This window comes from Eleutherodactylus coqui, chromosome 1 (genome assembly GCF_035609145.1).
Source record: "Eleutherodactylus coqui strain aEleCoq1 chromosome 1, aEleCoq1.hap1, whole genome shotgun sequence".
In the NCBI taxonomy this organism is placed as follows: domain Eukaryota; kingdom Metazoa; phylum Chordata; class Amphibia; order Anura; family Eleutherodactylidae; genus Eleutherodactylus; species Eleutherodactylus coqui.
In genome coordinates, this window is record NC_089837.1 from 314,078,492 (window position 1) to 314,106,375 (window position 27,884).

General features: G+C 39.7%; 1 protein-coding gene across 1 annotated transcript; it reads right to left on the reverse strand.

Moving 5' to 3' along the window:
- Positions 1-27,884, reverse strand: TFAP2E (transcription factor AP-2 epsilon). The gene is made up of 7 exons (XM_066574996.1): positions 27,730-27,884; positions 26,830-27,276; positions 24,556-24,607; positions 10,958-11,183; positions 10,386-10,504; positions 8,162-8,303; positions 1-3,542 (listed from the first exon to the last, which is right to left on the reverse strand). Exons 1-7 carry the CDS (start codon positions 27,754-27,756, stop codon positions 3,254-3,256), a joined length of 1,302 nt encoding a protein of 433 aa, XP_066431093.1. The 5' UTR covers positions 27,757-27,884; the 3' UTR covers positions 1-3,253.

Below are 27,884 nucleotides of genomic sequence, written 5' to 3' on the forward strand. Positions count from 1 at the left end.
CTTTTTTTATTAATGATAATTTCTTGTGTTTTCTCTCATTTGTGTGTTATTTTGTTAACAACAGACACATCTGTGATATAAGAAACCCTTAAGGATTCATGGACACCCCAGACACAAGAGTGGGGACATATCCCAAATTACGATACCCCCCAAACTCACTCAGCTTATAAATAGCTTGCACTGAACATCTTTACAATGTTCCCATTTAATTACACATAAATAAATATTTACAAAAGTCTCTGTTTAACCAGGGCAGAAAGCAACATGTTCTCATCGGTGGTGTTTCCAGTCTTGACCACACGTGGGAGGAGGGCTAATATCTTCTGTCCATGCAAAGTGCAGAGAATAGTAGAGAAGAATACAGCATCTTGGAACATTTTCAGACCAACAGCTTTTGGAGTGCAAAGTAACCATGTACCAAAGATGCTTCCATGGCCAGGCTCCCAGATCGGTAGGTCTCATATACAAATAATATCCACAGAAAGAGCCTTCTGGCACTGACGTATTATGGAGCTGCATACCCTCTGTATTGCAAGCAGCAGGGATACTTCTGACATTTGGTGTGCTTCACCTGAGCAATTAATAAACTGTGGCTTTACATATGTATTTTCTTCCCCGGTATTACCAATTCAATCAGTTTATTCATAACATATCAGACTAAATAAAAGACATATGTGCACGTACTTTTTCCAGCTGTAGCACACAGAAACCTTACTCAAATAAAGATTTGGTAAGTATGAAAAGATTAAACATTGCACATAGGTGAGCCCTTTAATGTCTTTTTTATAATCAACACTGTAGTTCTATGTAATATGCATTGCTGGGTGGTTCTCTCATTTTTCTTCTATGGTGCTTATTTACTTGGAGGACTAGTTAAATCTCATATATAGCCCCTTATAACAGGGTTATTACAAATCATCTTCCCAATAACCCTCATAAACCCTCATAACTTGCATTTAATGACACTCAGATATATAAATTTGATATAAATGGAAACAGAAACTCAAAATGTTTTGTTGCGCAACATCAAAAATGCTTTCCACGTCAAACGTGTCCAATATAGCCTCCTTTGTCACTGGACACACATGGAGTCTAGTCTAGTTCCTGCCATACATGTTGTAGTGTATCACGATTTACTGATGCAATGGCCTCTGTGATGTGTACTCGCAGATCATGCATGGTGGGTGGTAAGCAGACTAACACTTCCAAGAGGAAAAAAATCATAAGGCATAAGAAGAAGGGAAGAAGTTCACTATTGGCACAACCTCACTGCCAATTCATCTGTTTGGTAGTTGCCTATTGAGCTCACTAATCACTGCATTGTGAAAATGGGGAGCTGTGGTGGGGTACCCCGTCTTGTTGGAAGAAGTAACCTAGGATTTTCTATTTCAGCTGTGGTAGAAGCCATATCTGTAACGTCCAGGTACAAAATCTCCCTGATTGTTTCCTCATCAACGGTGGGCTTCTGATGACTATGCGTGAAGCTTGCATGGACATGCTTCAGTATTTCCACACTTATTGGTGGACGGACAGATGATTTTAATGACAGATGCCACCCTGTTCCTTAAAATTGTAGAACCATTTACAAATTGTGCGCCCGCTGGGTGGATCTGCATCAAATTTGTTCAAGAATGGCATTGCACACTAATAACAGACTGGTAGATATGAGAATCTCCTGTCTTCATTGGCAGCCTTTTTGTCTCATATCCCCCTAGTAACGATTACAGCAGAATAAAACGTTTTGGGCCAAATTTAGCAAAACTGTCTAACATTAAGCTTGTCCTTGTTGCTCGTAGCAACCAATCACAGCACAGCCTTTATTTTACCACGGCAGCTTGAGAAATGAAATCTGCGCTGTGATTGGTTGCTAGGGGCAACAAGCACATCTTACCGTTGGACAGTTTTGCTAATTGAAAACTTTTGCGTTTCTGTTACCATTATTATCAAACCTATGTATCTGAGTGTCATTAAATGTGTGTTATGAGTGTTTGAAATCAGAAAGATCATTTCTAATAACCCTGTACATAAAACCAGGCTATAACAGGTTACTGGAGCTATGAAGCTTTGTCCGAGAGCACATACTTGTCTGGTATAAAGAAGATGTCAATGTATAAGAGCAATTTTTTTTCCCATGAAATTACTTATAAAACATAATTATCTAATAGAGACAAGTTTTTGACAATAGTCTTTTGTTGCATAATGTGATAATCAGCAGCCCAGAGATGCTACGTCCGATACTTAATAACACAGGCTGCAGCACTGGATCTCCATGCTCTTGTGGATATCTGGTAGTGCCACTCACTGTGAGGAATGGGAATGGCAAGTGATAAGTATTGCTATGTGCTATTATCACATCCATCTTGGCTGGCAAGGAGAAGATGATGGCAGGAACCCACTACTATAATGAAAGTGAGTTTGTACAAAACTTTGCTTTGATGCTTGCTGTTTACTCAATATGAGCAGAATGTAAAAATGGAAATTGTAAGGAATAAATATTTGCTTTCTCCCCATCAATGACCTCACAGATATGCTGTGTTCTTGGCAAGGGAACAACAATATGGAGAAGCTGATAATTGTTATCTTCTTCCAGAATAGTAACGTAACATGGCTAGTGGAATACTAAGTTTTAGAAATTTCAAGTTATGCATCCAATCCATACAGGCTAAATCCAAACCCAGCCGTTCTACTGGAGGAATGACATTTTGTACCAATTAATACAATTGTAGTGATTATTACTAGGGGTTAGTTTAATCTCAACATTTTGATAAGCCTCCTGTATAATATACCAGCATGCTGCTTGAATAAACCAAAATTAGCAAGATCTTATGTGTCTATCTGCGCTGTGTAGTATGGATGTGGTATATACCATATACCTCTCAAATGTATTCACTATAAAGGTGCCCTGTAGCAAACACATTGTTCATTCTAGGAGTGATATGTTCAGTATATGTTCTTTTGTTGAAAAGGTATGGAAGTTCTTCATAGTCTATATAATGGTCTGTGTGCGTGTTATGTTAATGACAGATACAAGCATGAAGGGTATCTTCATATATGCAATAAGTATCATGATGTAATAATGTCTTATTTTTCCATCACTCTCTTTGATGTGGATCATCCTTTATGAGGTGTATCTTTAACTCCAAGACAGGAAATCATTCTGCTTTCATGGATTACTTTCCACCGCTGGGATTTTATCTTGGTTTCCAAGAGATCTACCTCTCTTTCGAGCCCTTTTCATGAATGTCACATTAGGCTATTTCCTGTGTTTAAGTTCCTTCTCTGTAGGTTTGGATTCCCCTGCAGAGTGTCCATTCCCTGTGCTGTTCAAGAAGATCTTATCCATGCCTTTTAAAGACTCAAGTAGGTAGTTCTGGAAGGCAGTGAGCGCTGCACAAATGGCTGGTCCTCCAAAGCCATGAGTGATTAGGCTGAAGTGAGTCAAGCAGCTCTGTACTCCAGGCTCCAGGATAAGAGATGGACGGCTGTTTCCCAATGGAGAACGATCCTGGGCCAATAAGTCAGAAAACTCCTTGCATATCTGCCTAAAATATAGAACTGAGTATTAAATAATAGCATGAAAAAACAACATTAGCACATCCATCGATGAACATGGGAAGCAACATAAGTAAATACAACAATTCTAGATTATGTAATTGGGTAAAAGGATTTGTGAAAACTTAAGAAATAATTGAAATGTAGGCAAATTTTAGCTATTTATCTGACTCTTAAATGCAATGCTTTGAAAATTGTCTGGGAGGAGGTACTGTTTCTTCTTGTGAAGACTGACAAGATGGCGTAGGGAGTCTTATAGAATATGCAATGCTCCCTTGGTTAAAATGTATTCCAATGACAGATGAAAAAATGCTTCCAACGCCATCTATTGGAAGGTAGTCTGTCTATGAGTTCCCTGGACCCACATCAGAGGCCTCTAATCCCACCAAGTCTGCTATGCCTAAATGAGGGGCAAGAACCCCGAAACAGCTGTGTGTACATGGATGTCTTTTCAGAAGACTCTGGTCTGGCTTATATCCGTAGTCATATTGCAAGGTTATGAAGAGATTGGACACTGACTTCCAGGGAAGCTACCTTCCAATTGGTGGTGCTACAAACGCATTTTCCCATTTTTCATTTGCATTGCATATTGTTTAATGCCACCAAAGTCACCACAATGGTATGGAATACATCACTTTTTTCAGAAAGCGTTTTGTCTACAAACTTCCTTTATGTGCCATACTTCATCCTTAGTAATCTGGAGGTCATGTTTTCAGTTACAGTTTCTCTAGTGTTCTTAGGAAGTGGTAACATGTAGTCATGCATCAGAAAATGAGATAAGATTAAGTATTCAAACCACTAATCTCCAAATAAATTGGTTGCTTCCTATTGCTGGCTTTATGTCCCACCAAACAATCCCAAACATTCAAAGTTCAAACTGTAACGTCACATGACTACAAAGTGTTGCCAGGAGCCTGGGCTGCTTCAGCATTTAACCCATTTTTGTTACAGCCTGGTGAAATTGTTATTCATTGGCACAGCAATAGGAGGTTTCATCTGGATTTGTACTAGATGATGCAATCAAAGCATTCCAGGTAGGCTACCCAAAACAGTTCTAGGACATCCAAGCAAGCTGTATTCAGGTGCACCTGCCAATTACTGCCCCTACAGACTACACAGCTGCCAGTCAGATTTTTTGACAAACCACTCAGTTCCAGCCTAATTTAACTGTTATTATGGGGGTTCTGCTTCGTTAGCCCAAGGCTCCAGCTGCCAAAATGACTCTCTCAGCACCAACCGACTTTTATGACAGAATGGCCCCAAGCCCCTGGACCTGGAGAGACAGGGAGAGCTCAGTGAACTCCAGGACTTGGGCCATAGTAAGCTATTGTTTCAGCTCCAAGGACGCCTGTTTTTGCACTTCCCTCCAGCGCTCAATAATAAGTTGACCCTTTAGATTCCACAAGTTGGCCTTTCAACCTGTTCAAGAGGTTGCCGGAAATCTGGTAAATAGTGCTTTCCACTAGCCACTTCTCCTGTGTGGCAGGTTACCGTCACAAGAGTCTGTTTAAGGGGAAATGGGTGTGCACCGCCTGAGATAGGGTGGCTTCCTGGTCAGGGGGTAGCAATCTCTACTGGGGTACCTTAACAATACCACCTCATGAGCTACAGCCTCTTATTGTCTGCATATATAGCGTACACGCTGCAGAGACCGCCTTAGGTGGAGTTCATTTTCTAATCTCTCACAGTAAGCTATCCCTACTTCATGGAGTAATAGTCCATCTTGTTGCAAAATGTTTTCCTCTAATACTACAGGCTTCTCTGGGTTGGGTGCAGCTGACTAGTATCAATATCACCTCATTGGGCAAACAGTTTAAAGAGAGAGTAGTCCTCCCATTCTTTGCACACAAAGTACACAAGTAGTCTGCAGGGTGCATGAAGCGGTGACTTTGACAGCGCATAGCTTGGCCACAGCAGTCAAGGTAAGTATAATATCACATTCTTGGATTCAGGGGGTCAGCTCCTATAAGTCCATAAGTCTAGCTTATGGGGCTCATAAAAGAAATATATGATGGCTAGCGCTCCAAGAAATGGATGGAGAGTGGTTGCAAAAATATACCAGGAGTATATGTAAATAAGAGAAGAAACTATAAAAGCAGTAACTCACCCCGTGACGCCGGGCCCGTGTGTAGGATGCCCGTGCGTCAAAATCCGAGATGGCATGTCAATCCACAGTAGAGGTGATGATTCCTCACACCGGTTACAGAAGACATCTTGGAGAGAGCGCCTTAGTTACTCCCAGCGATGAAAAAACACACCACGGGATGGAAGACAAGCCAGTAAAACAGAAAATTAACCAGCGCTCCGGTGTTTCGGAAGATGATAAATGATGCAGAGATGAATATTTAAAATTGTTGTTGTGTGGTTATGAGTATTACTTACTTTACAGGGGTGCTAATGATTAAGCACCCCTGGATCCAAGATAGCAGGCAGAATTCAGGAGATATATACGGAAATTCTTTAATAGCGACGCGTTTCGGCCGTAATCTCGGCCTTTCTCAAGCATGCTGCCTGCTATCTTGGATCCAGGGGTGCTTAATCATTAGCACCCCTGTAAAGTAAGTAATACTCATAACCACACAACAACAATTTTAAATATTCATCTCTGCATCATTTATCATCTTCCGAAACACCGGAGCGCTGGTTAATTTTCTGTTTTACTGGCTTATGGGGCTCATAGGCGCTGACAGACTCCTTTTATTGTCCAACTAGGTCACATACATCACTGTAATGGGGAGACCATCATTGTGAGCTAGGGGTTTTCTAGGCCCTGCGATCTTCGGAAGTATCACTAACATAGATTGTTTTCTATCATGGTGATCTCAGAGCTGGTACCAACTAAGCAGGTGACTTCCCCACAATCCATTTATACCATTCAGTATCCATTTATACCATTCAGCATCTAGCCTCTGTGGACTTGACTCATGGCCATTTGCCTTCCTCCCTAGGTACTGAGTGCCATTTTTCTTGCTTTTGGTGTGCAGATCCAAATGACAAAGAAATTATCAGTCATTGTCCAGATCATGCAGGCATTTATACTGCACGATTGCCGCAATCCAGAAAGAATCTGAACTATAATTATTCAGTGTAAGAGAGTCTTTAGTGGCCAAAGCTACTCTGTCCCTTTCACTCTTACTACTGCCCTGAGGTGCGGTAAGCAACCTCCTTATAAAACGTGCCCCCATCTTAGTGTGTCTACACATACAATCAAATAGCCAACCAGGATGCGGATAGTGACACTTAAGGCCCTTTTACACACAACAGATATCATTCAAAAAAAATGTAAACAAGCGACAATGAATGATAATAAGTGTAAACGCAGCCAACGATCAAACGATAAATCATTGGCTTTTCAATCATTGTATAATTTATGCAAGCATTTTAATAATTCAGTTTAAATACCAATCATTCAGTCACTCATTCACTTATGCAATGAATGTGAATGACTGATCGATTTCTCATTTGAATGAGGCAATGATGTATCTGCCTGTATAGCAAGCGAACTCTGACATTGTTCACTTGTTCAAACAATAAATCATTTAGTGTAAACAGTCCAGCGGTTGTGACCCTAGATAGCAAATGATCTCCTGTGTGGAAGTATGCAGAAACTGGAGAGGATTAGAGCAGCTGGGGGTTTAAAAGGTGAGTATACCTTCCTGTATTATTTTATAGCTGTGCGAGGCTTATCAAGAAAAATATATCCACTAGACAACTCCTTTTAAGGCCGGCTGAACTCGAGTGATCCGGATTCCATAACAGAATTCAGCTCTGACCCCAGCCAGCGACTCCGCGTGCCTTGTCTTTTCTGTAATGTGGATGACCGCAGACACTCGCCATTGGTCATGCGCAGTACAGATTTTTTTTTTTATATTTGTTTTTCCCACACTGTCGCGAGGTGATGACTCAGGTACTCGCGGCCTATCCACAATGTCAATTGTGGATGGGCTGTGGGTCGGACAGCCTCTTTTGACTTCAATGGAAGTTGTCCGTGCGGAGCCCACAGCCGGTCTAACACTGGTGGCAAAATTGTCAATAGTCAAGGATACAGTGTTGGGCTGCTGAGTATTCTGACAAAAGTCCAAAAACAATGGGGAGCTGGAGTCTTGGTGGAAAAGATTCTTGCTTTATTTTAATGTGCCAAACGATACAGGATAAAATCAGATTGAGAACGCGTTTCGAACCTTGTACTGGTCCTGGTTCTTGGAGGTGAACAAGAACCAGTACAAGGTTCGAAACGCGTTCTCGTCTGATTTTATCCTGTATCGTTTGGCACATTAAAATAAAGCAAGAATCTTTTCCACCAAGACTCCAGCTCCCCATTGTTCTTGGACTTTTGCTTAGAAGAAAACTGCAGAGTGGGCGGTGTGGCTGGTATGGAAGAAAAGGCTTGCGGCAGCGGGGTGAATGTGAAGTCAGAAGACAAGGTGGGCTAACTTTTTATTTATATGCGAGTATTCTGACAATTCATAGCAGTTTCTAGCTCAAGCAGCAGTCCTCCAATGGCATAATAGGTTTAAAAGAAAACTAAGCCTTCCACCCTACAGTAAATTGTGATTTAAACATGAATCCTTGCATGACACCTACACAGTAATAAAAACACAACACTTACTTGGTAGCAAGAAGCATGTTTTTCCGCGTATGAAGCTCAGTGGGATCAGAGTGTTGTCGACACAAGTATTCTGCTGCAGCCTTCGCTGGGAACTCTGTCTCACAAACATAGCCAAAATCTCTGGCTAGATGAACTGCTTCACCTGCAGATGATAAGGGTCCAGTCACTACCACAATGCAGATATTACATACCACTACTCAACTTATCTTTCCTCTATGTAACCATGTAGGATTGCTATTTCTACAATAATAGAAAAAGATAGCAGCAACACTCCAAACGTATACCACACCACTGGGTGCAAGGTACCATGCACAACCCAAGAAGGGGCCCGACTCCTAGGGTCCACAATTGATCATAGGTGTAGAAGACAAAAGTCAGCAGGGCAGCATCTACCATTTCCATTATACCAAAAATATTAACCAAATACAACCAATCAACTATATAAATCCTAACTCTGTGAGATAATATGCTGTATTTTTATTCAATGTGTGATATAGAATATAGTCTGATTAACAGTAGACCAGTCAAGAAACAATTTTGGGCAACATTTTATTACTTCCCCTACTAGACCTGAAAACACTATTGTGCAACTTAATCCAGACCATAGCTAATTCCTTATAGTTAGTCATAATGGAAACTTTTCAAGAAAGAGTATAGTTGCCCTTGCCTGGTGACCCCTAAGTAACTATTATTAATGGTAAAACATTGATACAAAGGAATGCAGAGGTAAACCTAATCCTTCTTCACATAGAAAGTACTATATGGCTATAATATTCAGTATTACCCCCTGTTTATTTCTGCTTATCCCTCACAAACCAACAATAACACATGATTAAAAGTAATTCTGCATATTAGCCCAAGGCATAGTGATTTGCATAAACACCGAATGAAGGAGAGGACATATTCTGTCTACTGAAAACTGCTGTTGATTAGGAGACTTGTGTCATAAACTGAGCAGCTTTCATATTCTGCCCAGGGTGCCACAATGATAGATTAACACTACACTGTCTATCTCCATACACTACTTCCTCCGTATCTTTTCACATAGTTCTAAAATGGTTAAGTAGAGAAGTGAGTGATCAACACTGAATAAACTATTCCTTCACAATAAACTACCTGGGAAATAACAAATCCGGTTTTCATACTCTCAGCTGAAGTTGAAGCTGTGACCCATTGTTAAGAAACTTTAAATGAATGTAGTCAAGGATGGGCATTTCTTCTGTTCTATTAACAGTCCGATTTTATTCAAGCTAATTCTAGTCATAGGTTTGCCCTGATACAATTTTTCCACCAAGTATAATTAAGTGCGGTTAGGTTGGCTACCCATGTCTGCCGCCCTCTTGCAGTCCCAGGCGGATGCGGGAGTCACTCTACTCCACCTGTATGTATAGACTCAATGTTTCTATTTTCTACCAGCACTGAGGGAATAAACCAGTCCCCTTGCTCCCATCCCAGCTGCTGGGTTAATAGGCATTAATCTTCTATTTAAGCTGGGCTGATGCACTTCCTCTTTACCTGAGTATTGTTGTGTTTATTCCAGGTTCTAGGATAGTCAGGTCCCAGAGGAAGACCATGGGGCCGTCCTTATGAGGACGCCTACCCCGCTTATAGGCAGGGGTACCCCCATTTCCCTTACTAGATTTTCCATCTGTTATTGCTCAGTTGCTAGTCAGTTTTGCAGTGCCTTGTACTGGTACCTCTGACCACTGGGGGAGTCAGCTGTCAACCACACCGGGACCAGCCCAAAGCCAAACAGGTTGATTGGCACAGTGGGGCAACACTCACAGTCCGTAACAAGTGCCACCAGAAAAGTGCTAACTGTCATCTGCAGAGAAAGACTGCTGCATCTGAGATGGCCATCATGATATTGTGCTTGGGTGGCATCGTGACTATGGAGCATCAAACAAGATTGTGAATGGGTCAGTATCTTCCTTAACTGTTCAGATATTAGAACACTAGATAATGATTTACAGTCTGCCTTTACTTCACTATATTTATACTACCATCTATAGCATGTATAGCTGTATACATTGGATTACTAAAGATATTTAATATTCATCCTGGATAGCTTAAGTTTTCAATCAATTGGACAGACTGTATACTCATTAGGGTTTTCTTATATACAAGTATATATATATTTCTAGATTTCTAGCAATAATAAACAATGAATTTTATATTTGTTTCTTTAAGAAGTCATGTATACTTGACCCTATGTATTTCTTACCCTCCACCAGGGATGTCAATAGAGTCACATTGGCAGCTTTACGTCTTCCTGCTGGCAGATTCAAACCAATTTTTTCTAATCTCTCACGAAGACAACGACCACCATTTTTTGACTTTGCCCTACAAGCAAAAAGACAGACTTGTTAAGAAAACTAAAAATCAAACACTGAATAATAACAATTTAGACTGATCTCTGTAGCTTTTGTAGACATAGTGTACCACCGTAGTAAAGCCAGTATATACGGTAATACTGTATATTGTCTATGGTCTTAACATAGGCTTCACAAAAGGCTAGAGACACCAGAAAGCTATTTTGTTTTTCAAAACTACTTCAAAGTTATCTAGTACATTTAACATTAATCCTAAAGAGAGATTTCTATAATGCAAGTGCCAAAAAAGTCCATCATTGAACTGACCCTATTGATATCTGTGAATGAAGTGGCACGAATCAACGAGCTGCCAAATCACTTTTTGTTTCATGGTTTCTCTGCTCCATTATATGCACTAACAATATGAAATATAATTATGAAACATATAACCAAAGTGTGACAGCATATATGAATAATTACTAACCTCCTTAGTACTCCTCCAAGCAGAGATGCATTAAGACACTCAGGAGGTGATAGGCGTCTCTGGACTTCACCCACTGTCACCTTGTATTTGGAAGTGGAACTAAGCAGGGACAACCGTCCAGGGACAGAACAGAAAACCTCATTTGGGTTTGATACTCCTCCTATGAGGCCTTCTTTATTCACAGTGAGAGAGGACATCATGCTGTTGTGCTTGTGTGGCATCGGGACTGTGGAGCATCAAACAAGATTTAAATGGGTCAGTATCTTCCTTAACTGTTCAGTTTATAGGCACTTAGTATTTTTATACTACCATTTGTAGTATGTATACATTGGATTACTAAAAATTATAAATATTCATTCTTCAATTCCTAGAATGGACTGCATTTGAAATTAGCAGTATTTCATGTACATCTAACCTATCTTTGACCAAGGGCATGCATACTATGCAGAGCATATATGGCTGCTATGGGGCCCATAGGAGGAAATTGGCCAGTCCTGGCTGGTCCCATCCTCTCATCTATTGGGGATGGAGAACTATCCTGCCATCTTTCAAAGGAACTGCTTTGTTAGCAAGCAAGAGGTTGGACAATTGGCCTAACGGTCTAAACACCAGACCCTCTGCTATGAGCCCCCTCTCTTTTGTGACTGATCCTAAACATGAAAGAGACAAACAGAAGTGTACATTCAAGAGTAATGACGGGATAGAAATTAATCTATAAATCTGTACATTTTAAACCATTACTGATTACATTAACTGTATTACTTTGTTAAAGGGATTCTGTCATTTAAAAAAAAAAAATCTATATTTACCTATTCCTCCCCAGGCAGCCTTCTTATCAGATCTTCACCTCATTATCTTCTCCTCGCTCCTCCAGTCCCCACAGTTTCAAAGCTGCATCCAGCTGGACAGGAGCATGCATAGCCACCACAGTAGGTCCTGATCTAGTAGAGACCCTAAACTGCAGTAACAAAGTAGACATAGGAGATGGCAGCATCCATGGTGTGATAAAAATTTATTTTATTCCTCCAAACGGTTAAAACAATGTTTCGACTCCTAAGATTCTTTTTCAAGTATAATTAAAAAAGTCTCTTAGGAGTCGAAACGTTGTTTTAACCGTTTAGAGGAATAAAATAATTTTTTATTGCACCATGGATGCTGCCATCTTCTATGTCTACATTAGACATGTTGAAGCGTCTATTGCCGGCATTCTCCTTCCGGTAACTCAATGAACACTGCGTTACTAGTGACGTTGAGTTCACTACCTAGCAGGGAATGGCGATCCTTGGCAGCCTGCTTTAGTGCGCAGGCGCCGGCTCTCAACGCAATACATACTATATGAACACTAGTGGCAAGACCCGGCAAATGTGCACTAAAGCAGGCTGCCAAGGATCAGCATTCCCTGCTAGGCAGTGAACGGTATGTCGCTTCGTCATAGGAAGAAGAGGATCTGGGCGGCTGGAGGTGACGTGACCCAGGGAGATTGGAGGAGCCTGGAGAAGATTGGCAAGGTGAAGATCTGGTAAGAAGACAGCCTGGAAAGGATTAAGTAAGTATAGAATTTTTTTTTGTTGTTTTTAATGACAAAATCCCTTTAAACTTGTATGCTACTCCAAAACTGCATATTTCCCCCAGGTAGTAGAGTCCTGATTTATAGTTGCTGATCATGAGATCTACAAGTAGATGCATAGCACTCACTGACTCACTACATCAGTCTCAGCACCAGACATTCTGCTGTTACCAGCATCAGGCTTTCCTGTTGGCCCGCTTCTACAATTAAATTATTCCCTGCTTGCCATCCTCGTACATCTGTTCACTCCCTATTGCATATGTTTTCTACACGTTTTGAATGTCGTTCCTTCCCTGATTGCTTCGCAATCTGGTGACACATTTTAAAACATTGGTCAGTACATAGAAATGAAATTGTAAAAATAATGATCATTCCATTTCTTTCTATGGCTAATATACTATGCCAACCGCATGATGCACAAGATACTACAAATATACAGTAGTTATATACTGTAAAAAACTGGAGTGAATGTACAATGCTTGCTATATGCGAGCTATATAACACAGGGGCAAGCATGACGCCTGACTGTATACTCTTAGCTGCATTCAGGATGCAGATTTTGTACAATAAGTACTCGAGTGTTCAGTTCAATAGTGACAGATAATCCATCTATGATATTGGCCTCTCTTGCTAAATGAAAATGTCCTACCATGGCAGCTGAGTGACAAGATTGATCTTTGAATGACAAAAGTTGTCTAGTTATCACTTTAGATAAGCGTATTGAATAGGGATGAGCGAGTATACTCGCTATGGCACTACTCGCTCGAGTAATGTGCCTTAGCCGAGTATCTCCCTGCTCGTCCCGAAAGATTCGGGGGCCGCCGCAGCTGACAGGTGAGTTGCGGCGGGGAGCGGGGCAGAGCGGGCGGGAGAGAGGGAGAGGGAGATCTCCCCTCCGTTCCTCCCTGCTCTCCCCCGCAGCTCCCCGCCCCCCCGCCGGCACCCGAATCTTCAGGGACGAGCAGGGAGATACTCGGCTAAGGCACATTACTCGAGCGAGTAGTGCCTTAGCGAGTATACTCGCTCATCCCTAGTATTGAACACCACTATGGGTTTGCATGGGTTTTCTCCAGGTTAGCATATTTGCTCCTACACTCCAAAAACATGCTTCCTATGATATTGGCCCAGGTGCATCAGCTTGAGATAGCAAAGTGAGATTGTAAGCCCCATTAGGGACAGGATATGACATTCTGGCTTTGCATACTGCTGGGAATTGGTGTTTGTAACTGCCCTTGTATCTCTGTATCAGTAATGGTGGTTTCATATCTGCAATGCAGATTCCACTTTCCTGCACCATTCAGGGAGCAGGATAGGGTAATGCCCATGGCTGAACGGCTCAATCTCTGGACAGAACCGGACAGCGCTGGGTGGACCCCATTGACTATAATGGGGTCCGGTCTGCTTTCTGCCCAGCTGGACGGCTTTTGTATGGAAGAAAAAGCTCTGCATGCACTTTTTCTTCCGGTATTCTCAGCCACATCTAAGGCCAGTTTCACATGGGCGGATTTGAATTGTGGATTCCGTGATCGCTGTCCGCGCAGACGATCTGTGGTAATACGTGGGAATTGATATTGGCATGTAGCTTTGAATTTTCCAGCACACTTGCAGGTGCGAGTTGCATATTCCGCAAGTGGAAGAACAATCGCAGCATGCACTATTTTACCACGGAATTGTACTCTATGTCTGTGGATATTCCCACAACCCATATGCAATTACATTACGTATGGTGTGCAGGTATCAGTGTCATCACTAAGCGACAGCAGGAAATACAAACAGAGTGGAAAAAAGCACTGTACTGAGCATGGCCGCCTGTGTATGTATGCTGTCATACACAATACAATTACGCACCATATGCAGGGTCACTGGCCAGACACACAGCCGGAATCCGCTGCTGGCTTCCCGAATGCGGAATCCAACCCGGTTGTGTGAGCCTGGCCTAAGGCGATTCTCATGCATGCGTTTTTTACTGTGATTACCACAGCGTTTTGAATGCCATGGTACTCACAGTAGAATGCTCCCATGGATCTCAATGGGCCCTTGCAGACCTGCGCTCCAACGACGCGATTTTCAAGCGCTATCTGCTCTATTTCACTGTGTTTTTCCGCTTTTTAATGCACCTCATCACCCATTACAATGATAGGGTGCCTTAAAAACCGCTGTTTAACACAGTAAGTGCAGCATTTTGACGACGCTGTGTATAAGAGGATCTAAGAGTGGCCTTTTTTGCAAATTCAAGTTAATGATATCCTATTCTCAGTGATTTGTTGAATATCTGTTGATACTGTTTGTTGATACTACATCAAGCACCAGAATATAAATAAGGGCTGAATAAACTATATTTAAACAAGCAGATGAGTCCCTTGGCCAGATCTGTACCCAGGACCCCAATGCTAACCACTAAACCACAGTGCTGCCCCATGAAATATTTCTGTTTACCAGCAATGATCTCTATATTCCAATCCCCTTTGCTGCCAGTCTCAGTCATCTGTCTGGATACATAAATGTATTTATTTAGTCCACCAGCCAGGTGTGATTAGAGGTGACTAATGTGTATCCATCACTAATAACTCAGATTAACTGTAGGATACATGGATAAATCAAAAGTAGCAGAAAGTTTACCTTCTTCTGGAAATTTTGGAAATAAATCTGTACTGGTAATTGGAAATATATCTCTGAATAATCCTGTCCTGGCACTTTCTAATCTCTTCACAGTGATTGGTTGCCAGGAAGAGCTAGCAGAAGGAGAGGTAAATAGAAGCTTTACATGCACACATAGACTTGAAAGCTTTGTACTTGGCCAGCTAATATTGATATAAACTCCATGACAGATGTAGCAGAACCTTCATCAGTCAGAAATTGAAGGCCAAAGTCTTTAGTATAAGGATATATTCACATATGCCAGATTTGCTGGAGAAAATTCTTGGATTTTCCCATTTAATTGGGTGAGACTTGTTAAAATTGTACTTGTCGCAAAAGAACCCCAATCAGATGAATGGAACAGACATGTAAATGTACCCAAATTGGCATAACTTACGAGAACAAGGCTTTACATGGCGACTAGCCATAAGGATTTAGAAGCACTGTTACAATGCTCAATGAATTATGGGGTTGTATAGTAAATTGTACTTTGAAAGACACCAATAAGGCTCTGTTCAAATTTCTATTCTGCTGTTCCATTATGGAACAGATAAACAAAAATAAAGTGGCACGTCAGATACCTCAAAATGACAGAAACCGGTGGTTCCCACCTAAACCCATTAACTATAATGGGTCCTGTCTGATTTCCAGCACATTACTAGAAAAAATAGTGTAGTATTCTGCGCTATTTTTTTCAGCATTTCAGACAAAACCAATGACGAAAACCTACAAACAGAAGAGTGAACAGGACCTTCCCCATTCTGTCTCATCGTAGTTTACAATGCCAATTACAGAGAAACGTTATGTTGTCAGCTTCAAAAGAAACATTAGACTTCTGTTAACTATCAACTTTCAATATTTGGGTATAATTTCCACATCAAATATGAAACTACAAATAGTTTGTAAATCCAGGAATGCCTTATTATCAAACAATTACTACTAAACAGAAGAACACAGCAAAGTGCAGTTCCGCTTCCTCTACTGAATGATCTCATACAGGCAGGTGAGCAGGGATGATGCAAGAACAATATGACAATGTATAAGCCAGCAACTTAATTGTGTCTAACAATTATAGGGGCCGTTAGCGATTCACTACGGCCTCTAATTAAAGAAACACATTTCCCTGAAAGAAGGAGGAGACAGTTACCAGATGTAATAGCTATATTACCCCTGCCATTGAGGCTCTTTCCATTGATAAGGATTTAATACGGGTCATTGCTCCAGGACTAGTTTAGCTATGCTCATATTATAGATTAATGGAATATGAATATAGTTTACTTGATTATTTTATATTGTACATATGAACATTATGTAGTTTTAAAGTTCCCTTAGTATTTGTAATAAAGTGATTCAGTACAAATGATGTGCACATAGACATCCTGGATGTAAATCAACAAAGCAGTATGGGTAGTCATGGACTACATTAATAATGGCTAAATATTACAAAGAATGAGCACTGCATGTGGATTTATTATATACCTTTCATTCTAACAGATCCCCTTTAAGGCAAAGGCTACACAGCGAACTTGGCTGCAATGGGTGTCATGCAATTAAAATCAAGGCAACCTGTGATACACACTGCGACTCCATTGAGTTGAATGGCAATGTAATGTCACTGCACTACTCAGCTGCCAAAATCACGTGATGTCTTAGAAGTTAAAGGGTTGTCTAAGAGTTGGATCAGCGACACTGCTCTCATAGTGACATTATGTTACGTCGTTGCAGCATCCAACTGCTGCAGGCCGCAGGGATATTTCATCTATAGTGATGTGACGTTCTAGAATTACAGACACGTGCTGAGAAGCTGATGACAAGGGTAGACATAGGACCAAAACACATTTGAGTTCCCATCCAGTAACATAGCAGTCACTATATACTATGCTATGATGTGATTATATCATGTTAAAAGGATCCAGCTAATGCTAGGCAAAGCAATGTAATTATTATGCCGTGCCTCTATTTTGCTCCCCTACTTGTAATAGACAAAGTAATACTTTTAATAAGATTGTCCATCAGTTTTGGAACACTTGTGTATAAGCCCAAATTCAGGTTATTGAGTGCTGTTCGGTGTCTGGTTCAGTGAAACAATGTATCATCATTTCCTCTATGTTATAATGTATGTAGGGTTTCTTACCAAAATACTGTATATTCCCTGTGGACTAATCTGATAGGGATTCATTTCTGTTAGATACTGTCACTGTTGGTAATAGATGTCATTGTCAGTATATCAGTAGAATGAGTCTGACCTACAGTGCTTGTGTAATTCATATAATCCCATAACTTCCCCTATAAACTATCATCCCTGGAAATTATAGTGTTTATTGTCTGTTATGGACTGCAGTAAACAGACAATTGTCCAAGAAGAGCTGCTTGACAAATGTCCATAGGCTTCCAATTTAAAAATTTTTATTTCTAGAGCATACATGGCAGATTGAACAGCTGGGTTTTCCAATATGCAGATATAATGGGCTGTGATTATAGGTGGATCTCCTGGAAGAGCACTGATCTATATGGATCAAGTGAGTTTATTTCATGCTTAAAGGAGTGACCATATTGATAGGTGGAGTGTACTAGCTATTCTAAGCCTCCAGGCTCCTGAACTAAATCTGCTACTAAATATCACCTAGAAGTAAAATTATTAAATTGTTACACACTATTTACAAAGAGTATATGCAACTAAAGTAACGTAGAGTTATAGCTAAAGGGACACTCCAGTGATTTTTTTTCATTCATTATGTAGCGAGCCCCCAAGATATATATATATATATATATATATATGAGCTAGTATTACCCTGGTTAGTTATTGCTGTCTATCTGAAACTCCCAGTCTCTTTCTTCTCAGATGGTCATATGAACCCTTCCACAGAAACTACTTAGAGGGGAACACAGTTACTCTCCTCATAGTTACTGGTGATGATCAAACAGCTCCTGCCACACAGTTGTAATAGAGGAGATCACAGCTCATCCTCCTGACTGTATACTTATGGTATGTAACTTATTTATGTGAATATAGAATTAATGGTGGTTAAACTATTCCCCCAACAGGCAGAAATAGTATAGCCTCTAGCTGATGCTGTGCTGATTAGAGATGAGCGAGTATACTCGCTAAGGCACATTACTCAAGCGAGTAGTGCATTAGCCGAGTATCTCCCCGCTCGTCTCTAAAGATTCGGGGGCCGGCGCGGGTGACAGGTGAGTTGCGGCGGGGAGCGGGGGGGAGGGGAGAGAGGGAGAGAGAGATCTCCCCTCCGTTCCTCCCCGCTCTTCCCCGCCGCTCCCCGCCGGCCCCCAAATCTTTAGAGACGAGCGGGGAGATACTCAGCTAAGGCACTACTCGCTCGAGTAATGTGCCTCAGCGAGTATACTCTCTCATCTCTAGTGCTGATGCATCATGAGATTGATGTCAAAGTTAAATTAGCACCACCAAGATGATGCCTGATAAGCATCAGAAAAGGACCTGCACTGCATGGAAGTGGGTGAACTACACAGAGGAGACCTCCAGAGTGTGACAGCCAATCAGGTGAGGGGACAGGCATGGAAAATATGTTTTCGCAAGAGCGACCCTTTCAAGTTTTTCAGTAATGCTTACTTTACTAACCAAAATGTTAGCAATTTATAAGAATATTAAAGGGAATGTTCAAAATTTAAAAATTATGTCAGCCTTTTCTCCCAAAAAAACAGTAACAGGCCTGTCCAAATGTTTTCTCTGGTTTTGCAGCCCAGCTCATTCATTTCAATGAAGTAATGTTGCAGCACCAAACACAATCCATGGAGTTGTGGTGCAGTCTTTCTAATCCTCGACAACCCCTTTAAGTTTTGAGTGGAAATGCTTTACAACATTTGAATTCTATTTTGCTTCAATTACCATGTTAGATATAAAACGTAAATTATTAATATGGAAATGTAACTTAATCCTGAGTGGCTGTATTACAAGTATGCTGTAATCTACACATTCCAACCTGTGCAAATTATCTGGCCATATCCAAAAGGTTGTATTTACCTGAGCGAGTTTCCCATGTGAGTTTTGTGTGTTGTGAGACATATTAAACTTGCATGGAAATAGACTGCATTGTTTTCAATGGGTCTACTTGCATCTGCAATTTTTTTTCTCACTGCATGTTCTATTTTCCTGAGATTTGGCGGAAAACTTGCCCAATATTTCCTATGGGCAAGTTAAAAATCGCATCGCACTGGCATAGAAAATCCAATTTTTCAAGTGCGACATCTCGCCAAGATTCTCGGATTGATATTGTGCTTGCCCGTGTAAATATAGCAGTGTGTGCACATTCAGCTTTTACAGTCACAATATAGCATATTTCACATGCTGGAGGGTTTGAACAGGCTAATACATTACATCAGGTGCTAGGAGTGCTGCTTTAATTGATAGATCTTGGTCCCAAGAGTTTGTGTAATGTGAGAAATACCTCCCTTTCTCTCTGCTCTGCTATCTCCACTGCTACATCTGTCATGGGAGGGGCTGTGACTAACAAGTGCCACTGTGGGGCCAGAAAGAAGCTAATGCATGTCTTAGTAGTCATGCTCAGATACAACATATGCAAAAACTCAACTGTGCATTCCTTCCTGGACATAAAACATACAGACCTTAAAGATACTAGTGTGAATACACTCTTAGTAAATTGAGCATTATATGTGCTCACATATTGTAGACAATCAGCAGCAATTCAGTCCATGATACATTTTGTGTACTGTAGTTACAGGGACAGTTGTTAGTATGCGGCACATCCATGATGGAAGGATAATGCATATAAAACTTTACATGAATAGTCTTGTGGACTATGTTCCATCTAAACCTACACCATTTAAAGGGAATAAGTCATTAGAAAATGACCCAGGATCCATTATTCACAATATGTGATGGTCACAGCTCACCTCCCCCTCTTCCCTGTAGAATGGCCTTTGCACATGCCTAGAACGCTCTCTCATAGATGTTAATGAGTCCCCTCCCTTCTACTGTGTGAATGACCTATTAGTTCTGCTGTAAAGCTTATCTCTAAATGCTAACTGCAGCTCAGGCAAGATAGTTATCCCCATAGTTATGTGTAGACAGTAGAATAAAAAATCGACAATCAGAAAATGTATGAAGAGTCCATCCAGTCATATCAACCAGCAGTATATTACTGGAAGATTAAGAACTGCAGATTAATTAAACAAACAGAAACGTGTCCAATAGTTAGGACAAAGGAAACTAAGTTACATAACAATTTGAGACCCAGAGGTTATCAGTAGGTAGTTTAAGACCCTGTATTCTGATGATTGGTTTGGCCTACTAATAATTTAGCATTTTCTTTTACTTCATATGTTTTTGCCTTTGCGGTTTTTATATTGTAATAAAAGCTGTGAGGGAAGCTTATAATTACATTTGTACCGCTATTCTGGCATTGAAAAGTTGGAAATTATGGTGCATGCCACAGTAATTAGCTTTTTTGCTGTTTTATGCTTCTTGAAAAGTGGTGAGAAAAGTGGGATGGGTTCAGCAGGAAGGGCAGGGCTTAAAGCTGACCAACAAATTTATTATAATTTATGCCAGTAATTGTTAGAACTTGTATTACAAACCTATATCTGCCTATAGCAGTGTAGATTTGAATTTCTAGCACATAAACCGCCAAAGATGCACCAAATATATTAAGAGGCATGAGCCTCTTAATGAATGTGGTACATCTTATGCTAACGCTAGCCCATGGTACTTCACTGTATTACATTTAAAACAGTAATAAGAACTTATAGAACAATTCATCTTTTGTTCTCATTCCATACACATTATTCACATACTGTATTATTTAGAATATATTGATAAGCAATGCATGCAAAGAGCTCCCAGGGTTAGACCCGATTACCCTTTGTCTGGCCAGTGATTTTATGCCAGACAAAGGTGATGACATTTTGGTGCTCTTTGAGCCCTGTTCCAGTTGCCTCTATAGCCAAACTGAAAAACGGTACATGCAACATTTTTCTGGCCAATGCAGGGAGGCATCTGACATCCAAAGTGATGTCATTAGAGATGTCATAGAGAACTATGAGATTAGTTCTGGTATCAGCTTTTCTCCGGCATTTCACTACAACACCGGAGGGCAAAAAAAAAGCCGCAGGCACAGGTATATAAGAACGCTGCCTTAGAGACCAAAGAGTATTCTTGTCTGGTACATCAACAATAATTGTACATGCAATTCCATGATTATTGTGAATTGCTGTGTGTAACCAGTTAAAAGCATATCCAAAAACAATTACATAATATGTGCTTACAGACACATGAGCTTTGTCAAACCGTAAGCTCATAATTCAGACTTCATCTTTATCAAAGTGCCCTGATGTTTGCCCAGCACAAAAATCCTTCTCTGCTCCTGATAATTACTTCCAGATCCATAAACCAATTAAACACTTTATAAAGGAAGCTTAAAGTCTCCCAAATATATACACAGCTTGCAAAATGTTGTCTATCTGGCTCCATTTATATACCATTTAAAATGCATTTGCCTATTTATATCAGTGTACATTTACCATATACTCCAGCTCATGCCATCCCATTTTAACTCTTTTTAAACAAGAGTCCCTACAATTTACATATGTGTACTATCCATCTATGCTGGTATTATACTGTTATGTATGTTTACATATGCAAACACAAAGAACACATTTGGCATAGAAAATGGTCAGAAATAGCTTGATTTTCTTACATTTTACTACCTATAATAACTAAAACCACCACAGCAAACATGCCATAACAGTTGTAATGCAGCTAGGCCAATATTGGATGTTAGTCAATGAACCTGTAAACATATGTGGTTCATACTGCATGAGCCAAGAATGATTTTAAAATTGTTTTGGCTCACACCACTAAGATCCAACCTATTAACTAAACTTGCAAGTTTCCTGGCACATTGCACAGCTAAAATGCAGTTGTTGGGCACTGCTGCCTCCACTAGACCTGTATTCCTAGATTACAAAGTATGATCTTAGATAAATTAACATTTGTTATCTAAATGGATCAGTCAAGAGTTGCAGGTAATGGCATTACAACTAAATTGCTGGATTTTTCAGCTTTGACCAAGCCAAGGGTTAAACAGCCAAGAGGAACAGCCATTTTCCTAGACTCTCCTAATCAGCATTCTGGAAGTCCTTAGTTGTGACATTGTTAGTGGTTTATGAGGCAGTAAATACAGGGGAACAGAAAGGAGGATTTGGGGATATGAGACTGGTCTCCCGTAATTAGTTTTAATAGGAAAAACCGGGACTCTGTAAGAGGCCGGAGGTTTGATCATAAGGCTGGGCAGGAAATTAATGCAGACAGTACAGATTGGAAAAGTATTCCCCAAAATCTTGAGCCTGTAAGCAGACAGAATGGAAAAGATGCTGGGATAAAGCACTGCCACTGCTGCACTCTACATACAAGACGTCTTGGTATTTCAGTGTAAAGTTTAGTCCATAATCATTTACATAGCATTAGCCTTAAGAAAAAATGGGCTGAACATAAAGGATGGATTCTGGGTTATTCTGAATGTGGGTGTCTTCTATTCTAAAAAACTATCATATTTACATTTCTCAATTCTCCCACACTGTATGTAATAATGCCCCAGGTCATTGATAACATGGGTTCAGAAAAAACAAAAGGGGCAAATACTGTACATCAGGACAATGAAGCATTCTAAGTAGTCACAATACTGCAACATACAGTATGTATCACCAAAAATTTTAAAATGCGTCTAAAAGTATTGGCAACTTCTAGTCAAATTCACAAACAGCCCAAAGTATCTAAAGGTTAATATGGAAAAGGATAAGGTTTATCTAAACCTTAAAATCTGCAATGTGAGATATAAATATTTACACCTCAGGTTCCTGAATATTACTTAGTCAAAAACACAAAGAAACAAATATAGATAAAATAAAAAATAAATAAATTACTATATAAAATAATGTAACTGCTATATGCCATGAAGAATTTCATAAATACCAGATTAACTACTACGCAGATTAAGAAAGAAAATTAAAAGCAGGAGGGAAAGTATATTTGGATACTGATATTATTTGAAAACTAGAGATTATTATGCTAAAAACAGATTTGGGACTTTTGTATGTTAATCATCCATTTTGACAGTAAACATTGTGTTCCCAGCTCTAGGATGCATTTATTATTTGGACTACAACAGTCTTATGATGATTACTAAATAAATAACATTATTTACTTCATTATACATCTGATTGAATTTGTGTGGGTTTGACTAGACATTATTTGTTACACTGAAAAATATTTACTCCTTATACTTCACAGTATCTAAACTGGGTCCCAACAGGTCCCATCAAAAACTAGTTTAGTTCAGAAGGATTTCCATAAACTCAAACTATGATTGTCATCTAACCTGAAGAAATTTGACTACTTATAACAGATAGGCAAAGGGAGCAGGAATCATAGTGATATGGCTAGAGAAAAGAACCATAGATGTTGGAAACCACTCCCATAGCTCACCATTCATGGTACAGAAGATGCAATGTATATGATAAAACTTTACATTATTGTGACTATATAACATTGACTGGTTTTGTTAGCATTGATGGTGGTATACAATCCAGGTTTAGTAGAAAACCATGCTGTGAGATCAGTAATAAATAAGAGTATATGGAATAGGGGACAATTTTGTGTCAAATTCTGTTTCTAACATGATAGTGATGGGCAATCATTAACATGAACAATATCATTACATGCAGCCAGTAATAATATTTAGATGCAATAATTATAGCACATGTTCAAGAATTTATGAAATCAGTACTTAAAAACTAGAGTCCAGTCCTCAAAAATATTCACCGAATGACATTTCTAGAAAACTATTAAATGAAGAATAAAGCTCTACTTAAGCTACAGGTGATACAATAAATATAGAATATAACAAAAGCTAAATTTATAAGGTAATATTCACTATGACTGCTCCTGCTGTTGTTATTCATACCACTGCTATTATTTTCCTCCTAATACTACTACTGTTTTGTTAGTTTTCAAGTATATAATAGAAGTACAGGGATAGGATATTTCTGCAACTAGCTATAATTCCTGCATGGAACATATGTCTGGAAATGAAGGTTTTTGTTAGAGGGTCCCTTGCTTGATACATGTCTTCCTGTTTACAATAATGCATAAGAAATGTGTGTATTACCATAATTAAAGAATTAGGTGCTATACTAACAGTAGCAATTCAGCAGAAAGATTTGCCTTTCACATTTAGAATTGCAAAATTTCTATATGGAAAAAAATACTAAATTCTTTAGATGAGGTATCAGCCATGCTCTGTTTTCCTAATATATTGTAACACCCCAATATCCTAACTGAAGAAGAAATGCAGGTGCTGCTCTTTTCATAGGTAAGGCTGGTGATATAAGCACAACTTACCTTTTTTGATAACAGACTGGTCCAGTAGACTGATACCTGACTCATCCACCACCTGGTCAATAAGGAGACAGTATATATTTATACAGTGATAGAAACAGTAACAAAGTAACAAATCTATGAAGGGGATATGAATGACAAGAGATGTGCTACATATGAATGCAAACCTTAATGCAGGTTACATACTAGAATAAAAAAATGTAATTAAGCATAAAACAATACATATTTTGCAGCAGGGTACCTGTTATTATCCTTATATCTGCCTATATATTTGTACTTGAGAATGAAACCATCCATGATACATTGTTATCTTATAAACTAATGAATAACTAAGGAAAACACATAAGGTAATAGAACCGATTTAAAAGATCTGCTTATAAGCAAAAGCAAAAAGGTAGCAGAGTTAAATTTGTAGCACACAGTTCTGCTACTTCAGTGCACATGTTGGGCTTTATAATTAACGATTGTCTCTTCCTATTATTATGGTCAGTGTGGATACAGTATATATGCTGTTCTTTTCTCTCCCTATGACTTCTTCTCCCCCAAATATGTCCTGCTATGTCTGCGGGCTGTCAGTATTCACTGCATCATCTCCGCTCTCACAATAGCATTTTCTAGGGAACTGAATTCTGACGAAGTTTCTGCGATTTCCTCATTGAGACTGAAATATACTGTATAAATATCTTTCAGGGTTACTTATTACTCACAGGAATGAATGGAAGCTTCCTGTATTCCACATATAGTACTACCGATTATATATTATGTATCTATATATGTCTTTGTTTATAAACTTTATGATATCTATTTTCGCTGTTCAGATTCAATAACATTTTTTTTATTATGAGTGCATTATGTAGTTTATATCCTACAATCTTTTTATTATTATTATTATTAATAATAATAATAATAATATTTAAGTTCAACATTTTTCAGAACTTTATTGTAGTCAAGCAGCAAGGACTGTTCAGGCAGTGACTACAGGAAACATCGTAGAACGAAAGAGATAAGCCATCAGACTGTATTCACTATTACTACTTCTATGTAGCATAGAAACCACTTTTAGCGACATTTGTCTTTAAAAAAAAATCAAGGTGAACAAATCAAAATAATTTATGTAATCGTCTGATTTATTCCAAATGCTTTATTATCTTATAAGATGTTACATCAGGTGATAAAAGATGTTTAAAATAATAAAATATAATTAATGTATAAATGTGTCTATAAATGTGGTTTTATGTGTAGAAATACCCAGCAAAAGACAAAAAAAATGCAAAGTCACAGAGAGATAGATGACACACAGATGAACAGAGATAGATAGATAGATAGATAGATAGATAGATAGATAGATAGATAGATAGATAGATAGATAGATAGATAGCAGATGTCATTCAGAGTAACATTAAATTACAACGGAAGACTATAACACCCAATACAGAAGAAGTGGAGCGAAATCTGGAGAGACAAAGCAGAGTATAATAAATGTCGCAGAGCCAGTATGAACGGTCACCACAAATCCTTTGTAGCAGTTTATCGTTCAGATCAGAAATAAATGTGTTTATGTGCTTGTAAATTCCCTTACATGACACAATAATATGTAAATTATTATATTTATTTTATTTCCTTGTATATTTCGTTGTCCTGTGCCCCGGGGCTTAGCACAACAGCAGGAAAGTAAATTGAGGAAAATGTGATCAAAGGGTTAAATCATTTTCAACAAATTCCCTAAGCAGTTAGATAATTATTGAGAAAGGAGGATGACAACCGTACAACAACAGTACTGCACACACATTACACACAACCTACTAAATACTACTACTACTACAATACTGCACATACATACGTCCATCACTGTACATGGTAATTCAATGGTAAATTAGAAGAATGTTGTACACGTATAATAGACTTCTTTACAGTATCACAGTGTAGAACAGGATTGACACCAGCAAATGATTCCACTATTCACAATTATGTCACATATTACTGAAGATCAGAGATTTGGTCTTAATAAATCGAAATTTGCACTTAGACAAGGGGATAGCGATATTCTCTGGAATATATATATATACACACACATAGTCCAGCATTAATCATTAGAGTGCAGTAAGATCGTTCAGTGATATTATATGGGACAGATGTTACTGCAGATGAGAGAGAAGTATTTCTATAGTCTACACATCATTATGACCCCGTCACACAGGTACATGGCATAGTGTATAGTGATAATGACGCCGGTTGAATATTTGCTAATATATAGTCTAGGGTTATCTTCAGCCTTACCTGCATGTCCTCTAAATTGTGGTGTGACAACGCATGTATAGACAGGGCACTCTCTGCCAGGCTGTGCCCACCATCTCCTAGCCCGGACAGCAGGCGGGGAACCCCCCCATAATCCCTTCGGGGGTCCAGGCTGAGCCCCCTGTGTGCCTGAGAAAGCAACCCTGCGTCTTCCTGGCGACTTCTCTGCGTGTGCCATGTCGGCTGCTGGTGCTGGTGAATGGGATTGATGCCACTGTAGGGGTCTCCCAGGTGGGGATATCCAGGCTCCTGGCTCTGGGAGTAAGATAAGGAAGGTTGTGGGTACGGGGGAGGAAAGTATGGGGGCTGGAAGTCAGAAGCTGGCGTGTGGCAGAGCGGGGGAGCCGAGGAGTAAGCCCCCTGGTTCAGCGAGGACAGCTGGGATAGACGACCACCGCCGGCGGCTCCATTCAGGACATCAGAGCGCTCCTGGAACATAGAGGAACAGCCATGTGAGTACTATGAGCCGAGGAGCTGACACTCTAATCGGCTCACACCCTGTAGCTATTCAGTATATCATCTGTTACTATTATCCAGGTCATTGTGAACTTCAGACTGATACAACTAGGAGAGCCCACCATTAGATCAGACCTCACGTTCTAGAATGTGGGACCCAATATCTACCTACACACCAAACTCCAGCTATACAGTGCCCAGACTAAATGAACTTCCCCTACACTATATGACTTCTCTGTCCTCTATCATCCATCCCTGTGAACCCTTCTCTATCTCTTCCTCCATCCTCTCGATTCTCTAAAAGTAAGATTAGAAAATGAGACATCATTAGAAGCAGCTGCCATCTCCTGAGGTTGGCACTTCAGAACTAAATCTAAAGTCCTATACTGCTATATATAGACAGGTAATGCGCTGCCCAGCACTCACCATGGCAGAGTACGCGTGGACTAACATGTGGGCAGCGGAGTTGTCAGCTAGGTCCGTAAGAATAAGACACTAGGATGGGATTACTGTCCTCGGGATCACAGAAGAGTTGCTGTATCCATAAAAGAGAGTCCAGGATAGAGCCTCCTGCTCCTCTG

Coding starts and splice junctions, on each gene's coding strand:
- TFAP2E (XM_066574996.1), bottom strand. CDS start 27,756: ATGTTAGTCCACGCGTACTCTGCCATG. Junction 24,608..26,829: donor ACAATTTAGAGGACATGCAG/GTAAGGCTGAAG, acceptor CTTATTGACCAG/GTGGTGGATGAGTCAGGTAT. Junction 8,304..10,385: donor ATTGACATCCCTGGTGGAGG/GTAAGAAATACA, acceptor TATCATCTGCAG/GTGAAGCAGTTCATCTAGCC.